Source organism: Stegostoma tigrinum, chromosome 15 (assembly GCF_030684315.1).
Source record: "Stegostoma tigrinum isolate sSteTig4 chromosome 15, sSteTig4.hap1, whole genome shotgun sequence".
NCBI classification, from domain to species: Eukaryota; Metazoa; Chordata; class Chondrichthyes; order Orectolobiformes; family Stegostomatidae; genus Stegostoma; species Stegostoma tigrinum.
Genome location: NC_081368.1, coordinates 40,959,719 through 40,980,627, shown reverse-complemented (window position 1 = coordinate 40,980,627; position 20,909 = coordinate 40,959,719). Strand labels below are relative to the sequence as shown.

The following is a 20,909-nucleotide window of genomic DNA, read 5'->3' as shown; positions in this document are numbered from 1 at the left end:
TTTGTCACCATTCTGAAGCACAAGGTAAAACTCTTAGAACAGTTTGACAAGCAGGAATTCACTCTGGTAAGGAGGATGGTGAGAATAGCTGCCAATCCTGATGTTAACGAAGTTCTTGCTAACATGATTCAATGCTGCCCAAACAGAGAATGCTCCCATCACCAATCCAATCTAGCAGGAAAGGAGAGTCACTATGCCAAAGAACCTGGGCTCGAAGAGTTCACCTGATGTGTTGGCTGATTGGACGAATTTAATTTAATTTCGGGTGACACGTTAGCTCAGTGGTTAGCTCTGCTGCCTCACAGTGTCAGGGACTTAGGTTTGATTCCAGCCTTGAGTGACTGTCTGTGTGGAGTTTGTACGTTCTCCCCGTGTCTGTTTGGGTTTTCTCCTGCAGTCCAAGGATCTGCAAATTAGGCTGACTGGCCATGCAAAATTGCCCATAGTGTCCAGGGATGTGCAGGCTAGGTTGATGAGCCATGTAAAAACAGGATTAAGGGGACAGGCAGGGGCTGGGTCTGAGTGGGATGCTTTTTGGAAGGTCAGTACAGACTTGATGGGCCAAATGACCTCTTTCTGCACAGTAGGGATTCTATGATTCTATTCTAAGACAAAGCAACATCTTCAGTGTGAAAATAGTGAGGGTGCAACAGTTAGTGTTGACAGATGATTGAATTCAAAAAGGTTCCTTGCAAATCCAAAATGAGAATGCACCAAGACACATTTTTAACATGCAACAAACTGAACTGTTCTACCATTTTTTAAATTAGATCTCTCTGTAATGTTTAGAATTGGGCTAGAGCAGCGCCTTAGGGTGGGATATGTAGTTAATGAAGTGAGTTTGATAAGATACAGTGTGAGATCTTGCCTCGGGGAGAAACCACCCATGAAATTTAACAAAACTGACACTTAGCCAAAAAAAGTAAGAAAAAAACTGTTTATTTCTCGAATTGTTCGTCCTTTAAATTGACCTGACCTCATACAATAAAAAGTAACGAAAGGTATTGGGAGTTGGTGCTGAAAAAGTCCATTCCTGTTTAGCATGCTGACTTTGAATGATCAGAATGTTGTTTGCAGAGTCAATAATGAAGTCAAACATTCTTTCTGTGTTTTTGTGCTACAGTCAAAACCCTGGAACATCTCTATGATCTTTGTGGTTTCAACTAGGAAACAGGGGCATGAGCAATGTATAAATGGAATGTAGATGTACCATGAGGGTTCTCAGTTGCTGGCACGTGTCGGATGCCTATGATCATGCCGTTGATGTGAGTGCATGTTCCCAGTGCCTGTGCCGCTTGCCCTGGGAAATTTGTGCCTGTCCTTTGGATATCCTTTGGAGCAAATGGCAAACCGACGTCACCAGGTATCCACTCTGACTTCGATGTTGAGAATTCTTAGCATCTTGTTGACTCACAGTGATGTGGTAGGATGTGAAGCTGCATAATAATGAGGTGAGGTAATAAGGTCATTAATAAACTAACCCCTTTAATAGGCAACTCACTGCTATCTGGCAGGAATCTCATATTTATGTCCAGACCTTAGTTAAAATGTGCAGCAAGATGTTCCTGACAGCAAGATAGATCTCTCTGGACTATTTCTCATAGCCCATTTCATTCAGGCTCCTCTAAGATTTTGTCCTAAGTTGTGTTTCATGTATATCCTGTTTATTGTGTTTTAATTTAGTTTTGTTGACATAGACCACACATGGTGGCAAAAGAAGGTTGCATAGGAGTCTTCTTGGCTAGCTCAAGTGGCTTGGAAGAGAACTTGGAGGGAGTAGTGTTCCCATGTATTTGCTGACCTGTCCTTCCAGGTGTTAGCATAAACTTCTAATTAGAAAGGATAAAAGGAAAGACACCATGTTTCCTGTGCATTGTTAAATCAAAATGGCTTAAGCAATTGATAAGACTTTGGTGATGTAAGATTTAAACATGAGTGATTTAAAAAAAAGGCTAGTTGAATTGAAAGATGTATTGAAGTTAGAATTAAAATCATGGTCTAGCAAAGCAAATGTTTTTGAGGTAATAGGACAAAATCTAAAATTGGAGGACGGGCAAAGTAATTCAGATGGTGATTCAGTTCAGTTAGTGAGAATTCAACTACAAGTTAATCTAAGTAAACCAGAAATAGATTTAGAAATCATAGTAAACTTCAACATGGAAGGCATATGCTTCAGACAAAGCAAGAAAGAAGAGGAAAGAACATATCAGAGAGAGGTGAGGGAAAAGATGTAATTTTAGAGGATAGAGCTAGAATTTGAATTGAGGGAAAATGACAGCGAGAATACCAGCTTGAAAGATTGGACCTTAAGAGCGCTTGTGTCTCATTGGTAGTGTCCCTGCCTCTGAGCTAGGAAACCCAGATTCACATCCTACCTGCTCTAGAAGTTCATAGTAACATCACTGAGCACTGATTAGGAAAATACCTAAAAGGTTGGATATATGAAAGAAATGATCTGATGCCAGGGAATATTCTGGTGAGGAAAGATCTGAGTCTAATCCAAGAGCCAGTGGAGAACTGTTTATATTCGTGCAAACCCTCCCAAAATTTGATGAATCAGTTGCTGAGGCATCCTTCATCTTTATTTTTGTAAAGCTAACTAAGCAGAGGAGGTTGCTGAATGAAAACTATACTGCCGATGCAAAAAAGATTGACAGGCAGAACCTATAAAATTAATGACTTCCAAACTGAGGAAGCTTATGAAATATAACTTATGAAATGGCAGAGGTGGCAATTCTTAGTGAGTACAAGTTGGTCCCTTAGGCTTATAGGAACAAAGTTTTGAGTACCAGAATTTGACCATTGGAGGCATTGAAGGTTGAGACATTGAATGAAACTGGGCGGCACAGTGGCTCAGTGGTTAGCACTGTAGCCTCACAGTGCCAGGGACCCAGGTTCGATTCCAGACTGTCTGTGTGGAGTTTGCCAATTCTCCCTGTATCTGCGTGGGTTTCCCCCAGGTGCTCCGGTTTCCTCCCACAATCCAAAGATGTGCACGCTTGGTGGATCGGCCATGCTAAATTGCCTGTAGTGTTCAGGGGAGTGTGGGTTATAGGGGGATGGGTCTGGGTGGGATGCTTGAAGGGGCAGTGTGGACTTGTTGGGCCGAAGGGCCTGTTTCCACACTGTAGGGAATCTAATCTAATCTAATCTAATCAAACAAAAATAATGGTCCTTTGAGAATTAAAATTCACTCCATTAGTGAGAGCTCACATAGAAAACTAGAAGGTTGCAATGTTTAAGATAGCCAGCTGAGATGGCCAATGATCACATACTCCTTGATTTTAAAATTCTCACTCTTGTTTTCAAATCCCTCCATTGTCTTGCCCCTCCATGTCTCTGTAATCTCCTCCAACTCTGTAGTTCTCCAGGATATCTGTACCCCTCCAATTGTTGCCTGTTAAATATTAATTTTAACTGCTGCGCCAGAAACAGCTATGACTTTAGTTGTCAAGACCCTCATACTCTAGAATTGCTTTCTTAAACCTCTTCTAGTCTCTTTCTCTCTGTTGCATTTAAAGCACTGCTTAAAACTATCTGTTTTAACCAGGTTTGTGTCATCTTTCCTGGTATCTCCTGGTATGGCTCAGTGTCAGATTTGTTTGCACCCCTCCAGAGTGTTTACTAAGTTTAAAGGTATTGCATAGATACAAGTTTGTGTATTTGTATTGTACATACTAATCATGCCTTAAAATTCTTTGCTACTTAGTGCTTCCAGGCAGGATTAAGTGAGAAATGCCGCATTAGTCAGGAATTGTTCTTCATTTGTTTCCATTTTCAATTGTGGAGGACTACACAATATAAATCTTTAGTCATGGAACCAAAAAATGGTATCTAGCTGTACAAATTATGGATTCTCACAAAGCAGGAAGCAATTTACAAAATACCCACAATGCACAAGTTAACAAATGTTAACCCATTAATTATCATGAACAGTAAAGGCTTTCACTCAAAAAACTGAACCCTTTGAGTAATGCTTAGCACCTTGGTACTGTCTAACATGGCCCAGCAACCCTGTTACCTTGGCATTTATTGAAAGGACATTCAAAGTTTTGTCACCTGGTCTTTTTGGAGAATAAGGTTCTGCATCCCCATTCCAGGAAATTATACTTTGAAATATTTGTGATAGTTTTTTTATCAGCTAAGTAAGTTATACAATCATTAGTTTTTAATAGTCATTTGGTAGTACAGAACTTGAATATTCTTGACAAAAGACATGCTTTGACAAAGCTTTCAACCTTGTACTCATCTTTTCTGAAGAAGAATTCAGAAGAAGCTCCAAAGTGTAGAATTGACAGCATTATACTCTGAGAGGAGAGCTCTGAATGATTAACACATGGATTGTGATTGGTTGAGGTTTACAACAGAGAATGCACCACTTAATAATGATTGACAATTAACTGCCAAGCTGCGTTTATATTTAAAACCAGGCAAGTTCATTCTGGTTGGTCAAGACAATATCCGACGGAACAACCCAGAGAATAGTTGTCACCCATGTTATCAATTTGAAACAGAAGCAGTATATGTACATAACTAAAAATAGAAATTGTGAGAGAAACACAGCAGCAACTGTAGAGAGAGAAACAGGTAATATTTCTAGCCCAATAATTCTTTTTGGACCTGAGCTATTCCAAAAAACAGTCATCTGATTCAAAGTATTAACCCTGGTCGACTTTTCACAGAGACTGCCAAGTTTCACCAGCACTTTCTGTGTTTATTTCAAATCTTCAGCAACTGCAGTATTTTATTTTATTGTAATTTGTTTACTCCTTCTTTCCACTTGTGAACGCCGCATCTTCTATACTAACATATGTAGAACTGAATGTGTCTTCCTGTGCTCTCTGGATCAATTGTACAAATTTTCACTCTGTTCCCCCTTTAAATGACAGACTAATTTGTAGCACGCAAATGTCCAAACAAAACAGTTACATTTCTTTTAAAACCTAATTTTTCAGATATATCTATTTTGGATATCAAGTATTGAACAATAACTTAAATCTGAGGAAGCTGAATACTTTGTTGGTAATCTGTCTTTTCCCTTCTTGAAGGATGGAAGTTTCAATCATCAATTAAGTATCGATCATCACATTAAATGAGGAAATTCATGTGACAACTGGGAAACTGTAAACGTTAAGGTTTTCTACACATAGAATGATAATGGAGTCTTGCATATCAGTATACTGACTAATTTGCATCCTGATGATGGACATTGTCATTGGTGCTTCTGACCAAATGGTGATAAAGAGATGATTATGGAAATGACAGTGGCAACCAAATATGCTGAATCGATTGAACTTTCCACACCTTCCCCTCTCTCTCCTTCAACACCGTTTCCTTCAATCCACAACGTCAGTACTGCTCCATCACGAAATGAAGACCACCCAATGGTGCTACCACCACCACCACCACCACCAGTACCACCACTGCCATCATCACCGTTTCAGTCACCGTCTTCTCCAAGCCTTCAGAAATCCAAATTCAAAAAAGTGAACTGGATCACTATTCCAAAAGACAGGATCTTGGGAAAAGACAACATCTGGACAACGGACAAGTATGATGATGATTTTCAGCTAGACACTTTAATCATGGAGAAGCTATTCGAACAGGTGGAGAAAGTTTCGGGCCATGAACGAAAGCACTGGAGAAGATTTAAACACAATTGCCAAGATTCCACTGGTGAAAGAGTAAGTTAGTTTGAGTGAAATAGTTTGTGTATTAGACTGTGGGTGGAATTCACTGCTTGTGCCTGACAGCCTAAATTAGAAGATTACCTTTGAATAGATGGCTTTCGTATTTTTGGTGTTATTCTACTTTCTTCTGATGTTACCCTTTTCTCCTGTTCTTTTCCTGTTCTGTTTTGAAGATGCTTATTTTAATACTCTCAGTGAAGGGAGGCAATTGCCTAGCAGTGTTACTGTTGATCCAGAGACTCAAGGTCATGTTCTGGGGACCTAGGTTCAAATCCCGCCATGGACCATGCTGGAATTTGAATTCAATAAATATCTAGATTTATGAATCCATTGTCGACTGTTGGGAAAAGCCCATCTGGTCCACTAATTCCCTTTAGGAAAGGAAACTGCCATACTGACCTATATGTGTCTCCAGATCCATATCAATGTGGTTGACTCTTAACTGCCCTCTGGGCAATTAGGAATGGTCAACAAATGCTGGCCTAGTCAGTGACATCCTCATTCTAAGAATGAATAAGAAAACCTCATGAAAAGAACTCCAAGACAGTGGGTGGGAAACAATAGTCGTATTTGATTTTTAAATTGCAGAAGTAATATTTTTAGTTGTACAGGAGATAAAAAATGTTATTATTTTCACAGAATCACAAATTTACAGTGTGGAAGGAGATAATTCAGGACAGCAAAGGAAGCAAGTTACAGTGAGTTCAGCAGTGTTGATTGTCAAGAGATTACAGCAGGACTAGATGGTCTTTAATGATATTGTTGTCATCTCAGAAACATGGTTGAGAGAAGGGCCAGACTGGCAACTTATCGTTCTGGAGTATAGGATTTTGGGCGAGACAGAGGAGGGTGTGAAATGGGTGGTGGTGTACCACTATTAATTAAGGAGTCAATTATTTCAATAAGAAGAGATGATATCTGAAATGGTCTTCAAGGCTTTGTGGGTAGAACTTAGGAATGTTAGGGGACAGCCACTTTACTGGGAGTGTATTGGAAGCCCCTAAAGAGCCAGCAGAAAATAGAGGAATATATGTGCAAACAGTTCACAAAGGTGTGTAAAAGTAATTATACTCAGGGATTTCAACTTCCCAACGTAAATTGAGATAATCGTAGTGTTAAGGGTTGAGATGGGGTGGATATCTTGAAATGTATCAGGGAAATGTTTTGTATCAATACGCAGAAGGCCCAAGAAGGGCCAGCGCAGTGCTGCATCTGGTTCTGGGGAAAGAAGCCAGACATGTGTTCAATGTGGCAGTGGGGAAATAGTTTAGTGATAGCGACCATAACATGGAGTGGCTCAAATTTGTTCTGGACAAGTAAAATGATGGTCTGAAAAAGATGGCTTTGGATTTGGGGAAGGCAGATTTTATCAAAATAAGGCCGGAAATGGCCAATGTTGACTGAGAAGTTGCAGGTATGTCTACAGTAGGGTATTGGTGTGCATTCAGAAAATGAGCTGGGGAGAGTATAGGTCCAATATGTACCCATCAGAGGGAAATGTAGGAGCCATGAGTTCAGAGAACCCTGGATGTCTAAGACAATTCAGAACTGGATGGTGAAGAGGAGGAAGGCTTTCAGCAAGTCCAAGGGGAGAATTCAACTGTGGCCGTAGAAAAATATAGGAAGTGCAGGGGGGAGCTTAAGAAAGCAATTAGAAGAGCTAAAAGGGGGCATCAAAAAGGACTTGCAAACAGGATTAGAGTGAATCCTAAAATATCTTATAATGACATTAAAGAGATGAAGTCAGAAGTCACACAACACAAGGTTACAGCCCAACAAGGTTTGAAATCACATGCTCCGAAAGCTTGTGATTTCGAATAAACTTGTTGGACTGTAACCTGGTGTCATGTGACTTCTGACTTTGTCCACCCCAGTCCAACACTGGCACCTCCACATTAAAGGGACAAAGTTAAACAGGGAAACAGGTATTATAAGAGGCCCCATTAGGGATCAAGAGGGCAACCTGTGAGTGGAAAAGGAGAACACAGATATGGAGTTCAGGAAAAGGGACTATAAGGAAATTACACAGTTTGACATAGGAAATGGGGAGGTATTGGAGGCTCTATCAGGCTTAAAAATGGACTAGTCCCTTAGCTTGGATGAATTGCATCCCAGGCTGCTGTTGGAGGTGAGACAGAAAATTGCAGAGGCGCTGAAACAAATTTTTAATTCCACCTCTGAGGGATGTGCCAGAGAATTGAAAAATAGCTAAAGTGGTTCTACTTTTCAATTAGGATGGTAGAGATGAACCAGGAAATCACCGACTGGTCAGTCTCACGTTGGGAAACTATTGCAGAAAATTCTGAAGGAGCAAATTAATACTGACTTGGAAAGACATGGGTTAATTAGAGATAGTCAGCATGGCTTTGTCAGAGGGAGAGCATGCCTAATAAATTTGTTAGAAATTTTTGGAAATGTGATCAAGCATGTGGATGAGGGAAATTCAATTGACGTTGTTTATATGGATTTTAGCAAAGTTTTTAACAAAGTCCCGCATGGGAGACTGATTGAGAAGGTTAATGCACATAGAATTGAGGGAAACTTGTTGAGATGGATCAGAAACTGACTTAGTCATAGGACACAAGGATCAGTATTAGGAACGAAAACAAAGTTACTGGAAAAGCTCAGCAGGTCTGGCAGCATCTGTGAAGTTAAAAACAGAGTTAATGTTTTGGGTCCAGTGACCCTTCCTCAGAACATCTGAGAAAGGGGCACCAGACCTGAAACATCAACGCTGTCGCTAACTTCACAGATGCTGCCAGACCTGCTGAGCTTTTCCAGTAACTTTGTTTTCATTCCTGATTGACAGCATCCACAGTTCTTTTGGTTTTGATCAGTACTAGAATGCTTTTTGTTTGTTATATACCTAAATGATATGGATGAAAATGTTGGGGGAATGTTAAGCAAATTTACAGATGACACCAAGATTGGTAGAGTAATTAATAGTGAAGAAGATGGTTATAGGCTACAAGAAGATAAAAATGGGTTTGTCAGATGGGCAGACCACTGGCAGGATATTTAACCGTAATAAGTGTGAGGTGATGCACTTTGGAAAAACAAACAAGATGAGGGAGTATTTAATGAATGGCAGGACACCGGATAGCTTAGAGGACTAGAGGGATCTTGGGTAATTATTCACAGATCCCTGAAGTCAGCCAAGTACATGAATAGAATCATTAAAAAGACATATGGACACTTGGTTTCATTTGTCACGGCATCGAGTTTAATAGCAAGCAGGTAACGTTGGAGTTGTATATAAACTGTTGATTAGGCCACAGCTGAGGTATTGATCTGGTCACCTCACTACAGAAAGGACGCGATAGCACCAGATGGTTACAGAGGAGGTTCGCCAGAATGTTTTCTGGGATGGAGAAATTAGGCTTTTTGGACAGCTGAGGTAGGCTTGGATTGTTTTCTTTAGAGCAGAGAACACTGAAGGGAGACAAGACTGAGATGTATAAGATTCTGGACAGGGGTGAATAGAGACCAGATTTTCCCCCGAGTTAAGGAGTCAATCACAAGAGGCTTTAGTTTTAGGGTAAGGGGGAGGAGATATAGAGGAGATCTGCTAAAGAAAATTTTTTCATTCAGTTGGTGGTGGGAATCTGGAATGTACTGCCTGGGAAGGTAGTGGAGGCCGGAAACCTCACAACCTTTAAAAAATATTTAAATAAGTACCTGAAATATCATGAAATTCCAGGACATGGGAAAGTGTGCAAAATTAGGATTGGAACATCTTTAGTGGTAGTTATGATGGTGCAGATCTGATGGGCCAAAGGGCCTTTTCCTGTGGTGTATGAGTCAATGAATCTATGACTTTACTGTGTCTGCATCTCCCTCTGAACATTTTACCTTAGTGCCAATCTCGTACCTTTTCCTGGTAACATTGAAGGTTGTTTCTATTTAAGTCATAATCTATTAGCCGATTCATACTAATATATTATCTACAACACGATAGGCTTTTATGAGTAAACATTTTATGAGATACCTTGTTGAATGCTTTCTGGAAGCTGTAATACAACACATTTACTGGTTCCTCTCTGTCCACGGTAGTTGAGACTTCCTTGAAAACTCAGAAAAATTAACCAGATAAGATTTCCCTTTCATGAAACCAGGCCAACTGTGCTTTATTAGAACATGATTTTCCAAATATCCTGCTATTACTTCCTTAATTCTCAAATATTACTAAATATTTGATTCCAACAGTAGATGTGAGGCCGATCAGTCTAAAATTACCCACTTCTGGCCTCCCTCCCATTTTGAATTGGGGTGTCATATTGGCAGTTTTCTAATCCTCTGGTACTTCTTCAAGATCCAAGGATTTTTGGAAAATTACAGTCAAAGCACCCACCATCTCTGCAGCTATTTCTTTTAGGATCCTAAGATGCTAGCTATCAGGTCTAGGGGACTTATCTGCCTTTAGCTACATTAATTTGTCTAATACTACATTTCTAATGATGATGATTGAACTTAATTGTTCCCCTGTATTCTATAGTAAAAATGTTCAAAGTATCTTGCAGTGTAAAGACTAATACAAAATATCTGTTTAATTCCCCTGCAATTTCTACAATATACATATTTCACCGCTGTCTCCTCAGGGGCCTTTATTCATTTGGACCTCTTCCTTTTTTTGTATACATTTAAACAAGCTCTTCTTGTCCGTTTTCATATTCCTCATTGGTTAGCCCTGATGTTTTATTTTCTTTGCCTTCTTTATCCCAGTTTTTGGGGCTATCATTGACTTTAGCCTCCTTATTGACTCTTTCGACTTTATTCTCATTAACGTCCTTGGTTGGCCATGGTCGGTTTATCCCTCTCTTAGAATCTTTCCTCCTTACTGGATATATTAAAATGGAATGTAGCTTTTTCAAACTATAAACCAAAAAAAAAGACTTTACAAATTATAAGCAATAATAATGGTACAATTCCTTGCCATTTGTACTTACACATTCAGCAGTTTCCACCTGCCCCATGTCACTTTGAATCCTGACACCACTGCAGGAGTTCAGCTTCTGGATTGAGTGAAGATAACACTGGACTGCTCCTTTGCAAGTTTTCCCACTGGTCTGCTCAGTTGTACCTTGCCAAATTTGCTGTCTCTCGAGTGCTGTGTACTGTAAGAGTTTCCTTAGGGTCACTCTTTCCCTTTATGCCCCAAATTCCCGAGAATTGTTATGTGTCAGGAATACATCATCCTGCCTGTCAGCGACACACAATCTTGCCCTTTAAATATCTGTGAACAGATTCAAGGTTTGCATGTGCTCTATGCCCATTGCTTTAATACACAGCCACGAGGAAAGTGGCCAGCTGTAGCTTCTATGCTTCAACTCTGCGGGTAACTCAGTACTGTGCCAATTGAAGCAGCAATACTTCAATGAAATTTGGAATCAGCAATTATTCTTTCATCAGCAAGGTCCCATTAACAGCAATGAGATTTGGTTTCCCTTTCTCTTTTTCTGTTCTTTAATTTATGTATTTCTTTAACCTGTTTTCTTTCTGTTGTTTATTCTCTTCCTGTTTCTTATTTTCAGAATAATCCTCACAAATTCTTCCACTCCTCAGTAGCATCCCTCAGTGTGACCATTGGATTTCTTCATCTCTCTTTGTAGATATCTCTCCTGGATTCTAGACGAAGCATGAATGTGGGAATATTTCTTAAACAGTTTAAAAGGTACAGTGCAGTCAAATTTTAGTTCTAATAGTTGACAGACACTAACTTCAATATTTTGTGAAATCTTCAAAAAATCATTGTGGTGTTTTTCATTAACATTTTTTCGAGGTAAACATTCTGATGAATGAAAAACAAATCTTTTGCACATTACATTTGGGTACAGTATGTAGTTGGGGATGTACTGTACTACATAAAAGCCTCCTACAATTAGTATTTCTTGTTGGAAAGAGAGTAAGTCCTCATGAGTGATCTACCCTACTGTAACCAGATTCTATGGGCTGAATCTTACATTTTTTTGCTAGTGCAAGTTACACTCAGTTTTTTTCCTTTTCTTCCAGCTATATTTCTGTGTAGTCCCAGATTTCATAGCTGGGTTGGAAAGAGCCTGCTCAAAACTGTTTGGACAGTTTACCTCAGGGGTATTTGTGTCTCAACACTTCACACATGCTGAGAGTCTCCTTACCTGAGGCAAGTGGACACTCCTTGCCTTGATCTTTTACACATTGTTGTGGGGTGGGGGTGGGGGGTTGTTGGGTACGATGGAGAGCAGGCAGGGTAGAAGTTGAGTACCAGGCCACCTGTCGAATGTGCTGAGAGGAGACACAAGAGGAGCCTCAGTGTGATTCCTCCTCTAGCTGAGTGCCTCATGGCACCACCCTGACTCCCAGTGAGGAAGGCATTCCTCGAGAGACAACCTGACCTCCTGTTGCCATCCTTTCCGTCATGAGGACCAATAATAGGCATATAAATCTGTGGGCATATCCTGCAGACCATGAGAGTGCTGAATGTGGCTCACCATGGCAGCCATCAACTTGTTTACAGAAGCAGCAAGACAATTGCATGCCTGACACAGCTGAGTCCTTATTAGCAGATCTGAATTCCGGTAGCCTCTGGTCTGTGAGGCCATTATTTCCAACTTACTCGCATGCTGCACCAGTACCTCCTTATGTATTCCAATGCAGTCCCTGATTGCCAACCCCACATGGTCCTATCCTGCCTGGGCTCTACAGATACCAGATCTCTGGCAGTCTTCTATATTTTCCTGTGAGGGCTAGAATTCTCTCTAGTAAGGGGTGAGGAACCTAATATTGGGCATGCCTCACCCATCGTGGCTATTTTTGCCCTATTTTGTGCTGCTTTATACTGTAATGGAAAGAAGGGATCAAGTGAGGTGTAAGTGGAATATTTCTTCCTTAGTTAGATGTGGAGTTGTCACAGTAAGGTGTTCACTGCCTTTGCTCCCTAATATTCTGCACCTAATACTTCCCACCAAAAGGCCAGTATCTGAGCTGTGGAGGGTGCAGCGGGTAGCCTGGCCAATGCTTCCTCCAAGACCTCAGAACTCTCTTCCTCAGAGGTCAAGTAGGCCACCTCTGGTGCAACATCCCGTCAGTGGCAATCCAACCAGCACCTGCAGGAAACAAGGCATCATAATCAATGGTTAGAAGTGCTATAATGGTACGAACAGTGGGGTGAAAGTGAAAGATGCAGTAGAATAAAGAGTAGTACTTACTCAATTGCCGGTGTGGGGGGGCATGGATATTTCGGCATTCCCAGAGGAGTGGTCCTGTATTTTCCTATGAGGGCTGGAACACCCTCTTGTAAGGGGTGAGGAACCTTGTTGAGCATGTGTCCACCCATTGTGGCTCTTTCTAGCCTATTTTGTGCCGCTTTATCCTGTAATGCAAGGAAGGGATCGAGTGAGGTGTAAGTGGCTGACATAGCTGTTAGTGCCAGTGCAGGGAGTAAGAGAGTAAGCCGCACTGAAGCTATGAGGGTTTACTGCTTTTGGAAGTTAAGGAATGTGAGCGAGTGCAGGAATTTGGTGTATGCAATAGCAAGAGTAGCAGAGCATGGACCTTGGTGGGAATTGGACGCAGTGACAGAGATGGAGTGAGTGTGAGGTACACAGAGAAGAATGTGGCATTCATCCTGGTGGAACAGAGAAAGTCATGAATCTTCCTACGCTGCCAGCTGTTCCATTGGACTGTGGAAACAGCACACCTTTGGGTGGTGACCTTAGACCAGGCTGCCAGGATCTGGTGGTTTTACTTCCTTTGCTGCTCTGCTGGGAAGAGGACACTATCCTCTGACCATTCCAACAACCAAGATGGTCCAGGTCCCTGTCAGAGAATCACAATGCTAGTTTCCCCTGTCTGATACCTTCAGAAAGAGTTTCCATCATTGAGCAGGTTAGTTTTCAGATTGACAATGCTTATCATGATGCAGACCATATGAGGTAAGTGCCAGGGATGCAGTTCCTTTATGGGATGTTCTATAAGTAGCAAGTTCTTCCAGGAATTGTAAAATGGGGTGAGAATCAGGCAAGAGGTTGCCACAGGGACAGGGTAGTTAATGAGGCAAGTTTGATAAAAGCAGCAAGAAAACTCACTTGGTCTTTTGAAACGAAACCCATGATGAAATTCGATGAAATAGCCACAGCCAAAAAAATTCTCAAGATTCAGCCCATTAAACTGTAATTTTTTCCATCTGTTCAGTTGTGTTTAGGAGGTCCTGAATTTGAAGAAAAGCAGAGCAGATCTGCTGGTAATCTAAATAATGTTTGTCTGTCATCCTACTCTGATTTAGCTCAGTACAGTTTATGGGAACTTGATGTGTCATGTGGCTTATGCATTTGATAATAAAATAATTTATCAAAAGTTATTAATTAGTTGTGAAATATTTTAGGATATCCTCAGGAAATGAAGGACACAAGATATCATTGTAAAGAACAAGTGTTTTTTCTTGGATAAACGTAACAATATGCTATGATTATGGAGGACAGTTGTTATTGTAAGTGCTGGAATCAGGTAGATTGTGAAGATTGTGGTGAGCAATATAAAGCTCATAAGTAGGTCAGTAGTTTGATTAATTCTATTATAAATAATTCTAATAGATATGTTTTTTTATAAAAATTTTCCGATCTCCTCAACAACACGGGCAATTATGAATCAGTCAATAAAATATGGTGAGACTAGAAAAATAAGCAAAAAGTCCAATTTTACATTCAAGGTTTTAACAGCAAGATGGGAATCTCACGAGTGAATGGCGAGAAGCCTATTCACAAGCTTTACCATTTCATTATGACCTAATCACATCTTGTTTTTGTGTAGTTTGCTATTTTCCCAGGCAGTGGATAGAAACTAGATGGCGACAATTCCTGACATTAAAGCCTGAGTGATAATTGCCAGATTCTTCACTGGTATTCAAGCTGGCCTGCATTCCCAGCCCCTCAGGAAACACGCAGTAGGCTGCCTGAACCCACTGAAATGTCTGTTAGGCACAACATCCAATGACCATTCCTGTTTGCAGTGGGGACGGAGTCCCATCAGTTTTTACAATGCCACCATAGAAAGCAGAAAATTCTGCCCATTGAAGCATCCAGAAGAAATCAGCTAGCAATACATTTGCACAAGGTTAATGATTACTTTAAGCAACACTGTGTGACAGCAGGCCAATGATACTGAACAAGTTGCGCAAGGTGAGTGATGGTTAGAATCTTGAGTTTCAAAGCGGAAACACTGTCATTAAATCTCATGTTGTTTGATACCTTAATCTGCTTGCTGTATACACTAACGCCTATGCCAGTAGGCATCGAGTGTGATTCTTCCTACTTGTGTGCATATGTCATGGGTACCACTTTGGAGCTGCAAGGGCACACGTAACACCCAAAAAGATGGGTTCCACGAGCCCAGTTTCTCACTGCTACCTGTGTCAAGATGAAAATGTTGACTTCAATGAATTAGAATTTCAAAAATATTTTCTTTACTAATACATTGGATGCTTATCCCCATTAAAATTTTTCACAACCATTTCGCAGGAGGAGACAATAGCTGCTTCAGCGAGTGTAAAAAAAAACCCGGTAAATGCTGTTGCTTATTTTCATTGTAATGATAAATCAGAGGAATCCACCGGAAATGTTTTGTCTCTTTGCTTGACAGAGGTGATGCATATTTCCAGCGTTACCTATGTTTGTTTTAAATTTTCATCATGTATCTGATTTTTTTTGTTTGAATTGTTTTAAAAAGATTGCCCAACTGAACTACTAGTTATTAATAAGAGTTAAAACTTGCCTTGAGTTACAAGACAAATGTAAATTTATTTGATGAGAAAGGACATAGTTTGCTGAAAGCTTCAAGAATGGAGGTTAGACTAATTAGGAATGAATTAAAAACCGGTAGAACTGAGAATTGGTTCAGAACGACTTTTACATCACTTTTTTTTAGTAAAACAGTCACTGTTTAAATAATGTTATACTGAATTTGAGTAAAACTGAAGACTTCTGGTGTTAGTTGTGCCACTGAAGCAGGTCATGAGAAGTGGATCAGGATGACTTTTGCATCACATTTTTTTAAAAGCAGACACTGTTTAAATAGTGTTGTACTAAGTTTGAGCAATATTACCTTCTAAGATCGGTGTGGGAAATTGTAGAAGATATCAAACAAGGAACTGCTGAAGGATATGGTGCTGAAGAATTGACTAAGTTGCTGAAACTACTGCCAGAAAGTGAAGAGGTAAGTTTATCGGTTGTAAGTAGTATTGCAAGACTGAAATCTCACAAGCGTGTTTTGTACTTACAAAAATCAGAACTAAAATCTACTTCTACCAGTCTATGTGCTTTAGTTGCAGTGAGTTCTTTTACAGGGGACGGTGGCATTGTGGTAATTTTACCAATTTGGTAACTGGGAAAGCTGGATGAATTTTTGGAGATATAATTTCAATGCATTTGAGGTGGCTTAAATTTAATTAAGTAATAGTCTAGATTAAAATTAAAGTTTCATTAATTGTCATGATTGTCATAAAAAATTATTTGATTCACTAGTATCCTTCAGGGGAGCAAGTTTGCCATCCTTACTTTTCCAAACAAATCTATGTCAGTAATATGCTTTATTCTTAAATACCCTCTTAATTGTCAAATTAAGCCACTAGGTTGTACAGTCCACCACAGAGAAAATTGCTGTGCATTTTCGTATAAGACATGAATTGCAACAATTCAAGAAGATACTTCGTCACTATCTTCTTAAGGTCAATTAGGGATGGTCAATAAATGCAGGTCTTGCCTGTGATGCTCAAATCTAAGAACAAGCAAAAGGAAAAGCATCTTGTAACAATTGTGATTCTTCATCTGATGCGACAGCTGGACTCCAATCACAGAAATGTGAGGCTGGATGAACACAGCAGGCCAAGCAGCATCTCAGGAGCACAAAAGCTGACGTTTCGGGCCTAGACCCTTCATCAGAGAGGGGGATGGGGAGAGGGAACTGGAATAAATAGGGAGAGAGGGGGAGGCGGACCGAAGATGGAGAGTAAAGAAGATAGGTGGAGAGAGTATAGGTGGGGAGGTAGGGAGGGGATAGGTCAGTCCAGGGAAGACGGACAGGTCAAGGAGGTGGGATGAGGTTCGTAGGTAGATGGGGGTGCGGCTTGGGGTGGGAGGAAGGGATGGGTGAGAGGAAGAACCGGTTAGGGAGGCAGAGACAGGTTGGACTGGTTTTGGGATGCAGTGGGTGGGGGGGAAGAGCTGGGCTGGTTGTGTGGTGCAGTGGGGGGAGGGGACGAACTGAGCTGGTTTAGGGATGCAGTAGGGGAAGGGGAGATTTTGAAACTGGTGAAGTCCACATTGATACCATATGGCTGCAGAGTTCCCAGGCGGAATATGAGTTGCTGTTCCTGCAACCTTCGGGTGGCATCATTGTGGCAGTGCAGGAGGCCCATGATGGACATGTCATCTAGAGAATGGGAGGGGGAATGGAAATGGTTTGCGACTGGGAGGTGCAGTTGTTTGTTGCGAACTGAGCGGAGGTGTTCTGCAAAGCGGTCCCCAAGCCTCCGCTTGGTTTCCCCAATGTAGAGGAAGCCACACCGGGTACAGTGGATGCAGTATACCACATTGGCAGATGTGCAGGTGATGCCTCTTGCTCCCCAGAGGAGCTCGAACAGTTCATCCACTTCACCAACACCTTCCACCCCAACCTTCAGTTCACCTGGGCCATCTCCAGGACATCCCTCACCTTCCTGGACCTCTCAGTCTCCATCTCAGGCAACCAGCTTGTAACTGATGTCCATTTCAAGCCCACCGACTCCCACAGCTACCTAGAATACACCTCCTCCCACCCACCCTCCTGCAAAAATTCCATCCCCTATTCCCAATTCCTCCGCCTCCGCCGCATCTGCTCCCACGATAAGACATTCCACTCCCGCACATCCCAGATGTCCAAGTTCTTTAAGGACCGCAACTTTCCCCCCACAGTCATCGAGAACGCCCTTGACCGCGTCTCCCGTATTTCCCGCAACACATCCCTCACACCCCGCCCCCGCCACAACCGCCCTAAGAGGATCCCCCTCGTTCTCACACGCCACCCGACCAACCTCCGGATACAACGCAACATCCTCCGACACTTCCGCCATTTACAATCCGACCCCACCACCCAAGACATTTTTCCATCCCCACCCCTGTCTGCTTTCCGGAGAGACCACTCTCTCCGTGACTCCCTTGTTCGCTCCACACTGCCCTCCAACCCCACCACACCCGGCACCTTCCCCTGCAACCGCAGGAAATGCTACACTTGCCCCCACACCTCCTCCCTCACCCCTATCCCAGGCCCCAAGATGACATTCCACATTAAGCAGAGGTTCACCTGCACATCTGCCAATGTGGTATACTGCATCCACTGTACCCGGTACAGCTTCCTCTACATTGGGGAAACCAAGCGGAGGCTTGGGGACCGCTTTGCAGAACACCTCCGCTCAGTTCGCAACAAACAACTGCACCTCCCAGTCGCAAACCATTTCCACTCCCTCTCCCATTCTCTAGATGACATGTCCATCATGGGCCTCCTGCACTGCCACAATGATGCCACCCGAAGGTTGCAGGAACAGCAACTCATATTCCGCCTGGGAACCCTGCAGCCATATGGTATCAATGTGGACTTCACCAGTTTCAAAATCTCCCCTTCCCCTACTGCATCCCTAAACCAGCCCAGTTCGTCCCCTCCCCCCACTGCACCACACAACCAGCCCAGCTCTTCCCCCCCACCCACTGCATCCCAAAATCAGTCCAACCTGTCTCTGCCTCCCTAACCGGTTCTTCCTCTCACCCATCCCTTCCTCCCACCCGAAGCCGCACCCCCATCTACCTACTAACCTCATCCCACCTCCTCGACTTGTCCGTCTTCCCTGGACTGACCTATCCCCTCCCTACCTCCCCACCTATACTCTCTCCACCTATCTTCTTTACTCTCCATCTTCGGTCCGCCTCCCCCTCTCTCCTTATTTATTCCAGTTCCCTCTCCCCATCCCCCTCTCTGATGAAGGGTCTAGGCCCGAAACGTCAGCTTTTGTGCTCCTGAGATGCTGCTTGGCCTGCTGTGTTCATCCAGCCTCACATTTTATTATCTTGGAATTCTCCAGCATCTGCAGTTCCCATTATCTCCAATCACAGAATCCTGTTTTATTCTATTTTACTACAGAAAAAGAATGCTACAGAATATAAGTACAAAAAGTAAATTTCTCATTGAAACTGCTTTCACCCCTCACTCGATACACGATTTTTTTTTCTTCACATAATTCAGTTTCACTTAGTAGTTGGAAAATGTTCTGGAGGCAATGACTCGGTTCCTTAAGAAAGCCCTTGTCCCAAGTGACAGTTGATTGGTTAAAGCCTTACTCTCTAATTGTGATTGGTATAGATAGAGAATTCAGTGAGAAACCATTCCATGGCATTGAACCTTGGTGCAGAGTCTGGTGAAATTCTGTGCATTCAGTGCTCATAATTTCATTTTCCCTTAAAAATGCAAGAAGTGTAGAAATTATTTTTGTTGCAATTAGAATATTTTTGACTTAATCTGATTAGCAAGAATACATTTTGTCCATTGCAGGAGGGGAGAGGAGAATTTGTAGTAGAGAATAGAGAGATGGCAGACTAACTAAGGAATTAGTCTGCGTCTGTCATCACAGAAGATGACGCAGAAAATCTCCCAGAAATCCTGGAGAGCAAAGAGAGTTGCGAAAATGAGGAACTGGAAAAAAAATTATTAATAAAAAGTAGTACTCCAAAAATTAACAGGCATGAAGGCTAATAAATGATCTGTACAAGGTCAGCATCATCCGAAAGTGCTGAAAGAGCTGGTCTAAGGATTGTGGATGCATTGGTTATATTCAAAATTCTGTAGCTTCTGGTAAGCTTCCTTCAGACTGGAAAGTAGCAACTGTAACCCCATTATTTAAAAAAGGAGGGAGAAAGAAAATAGGGAAGCACGGGCCTGTTAGTTTGATGTCACTTCCAGGGGATATGTAAGAATCTATTATAAAGGACAACCAGATCCTCAGAAAATAGTAATAATAACCAATGTACGTGATTACGATGTGAGGACCAAATGTAATCATAGAATTATACAGTACAGAAGAGGCCCTTCAGCCCATTGAGTTTGAACCAACAAAGACTACTCTAAATCTACACAATTCTCATTTTCCAGCATTTGGCTGACAGCCTTAAATGTTATGACATTTCAAATGTAGATGTAAGTGTCAGAATTCAGTATTTCCAGATTTGCAGATGGCACAAATGTTAGTTTTGAGGAGGATGCAAGAGGCTTCAAAGGGAGATTTAAACAGGTTAAGTGAATGGGCTAGAACATGGTAGATCGAATGTCATGTAAATAGGTGTGAAGTTATCCACTCTGATAGAAAAATAGAAATATGGAGTACTGGAGAATGGTGAAAGGTTGTGATGTATTAACATAAAAAGAGATATTGGTCTCTTTATTCATGAGACACAGAAGATACAGGTGCAGCAAACAATTAGGAAGGCAAATAATATGCTGGCATTCACCGCAAAGAGATTTGAATGCAAAACTAACTTGCTGCAACTGTATAAAGCCCTTTGTGAGACCACAAATGGCGTTTTTGTCTCATTATCAAAGAAAAGGCATATTTGCCATTGAGGGAGTGCAGTGGAGATTCAACAGATTGCCTTATGAGGAGAGTTTGAAGCTGGGCCTATGTTCTGCAAAGTTTCAAACATTGAGATATGATCACATTAAAACTCACTAATTTTCTTATTGCACATGACAGGTGCATGTGGACAGAATGCTTCTCCTGGCTGGTAAATCTAGTTTCAGAATAAGGGGTAGGCCATTTATGACTGAGATGAGAAAGAATTTCTTCAGTCAGAAAGTAGTGAACCTTTGTAATTCACGACTTCAGGGGCCTATAGAAGCTCAATCATTGAGCATAGCACAAAAGGATAGTTTCTGGAGACCAATGACACTATGGGATATTGAGATAGCGTGGGAAAATAGCATTGAGGAGATGATCAGCCATGATCTAGAATGATGGAAAGGTATGATGGGCTGAATGGCCTACCTCTGTTCCACATAAGGCTTTGAAATATACCTGCTTGAATGTGAAACTGGATTTTTCCAATTGCTCCTCACAACCTCAAAACTAAAGGACAAGGGCCAATAACCCATCTGTTGTCATCTTTTACATCACCCTCAACAGGTACTGTTTTCCTTGTGGCTATTTCTACTTTCCCATACATGGCCACC

At 41.6% G+C, this 20,909-nt stretch overlaps 1 protein-coding gene across 2 annotated transcripts in view; it reads left to right on the top strand.

Annotated features, from left to right (window-relative positions):
- fhdc2 (FH2 domain containing 2) overlaps positions 1-20,909 on the top strand; it is a 73,642-nt gene that overhangs the window by 5,706 nt on the left and 47,027 nt on the right. Inside the window, exons 2-5 of one of the 2 annotated variants that reach the window (XM_048545023.2) lie at positions 1,124-1,363; positions 5,049-5,684; positions 11,300-11,361; positions 15,773-15,875. In XM_048545023.2, coding sequence (XP_048400980.1) covers positions 5,247-5,684; positions 11,300-11,361; positions 15,773-15,875 — 603 coding nt within the window. In that variant the 5' untranslated portion in view covers positions 1,124-1,363; positions 5,049-5,246. The remainder of the gene's footprint in view (positions 1-1,123; positions 1,364-5,048; positions 5,685-11,299; positions 11,362-15,772; positions 15,876-20,909) is intronic. The other variant, XM_048545024.2, reaches the window with a different exon arrangement.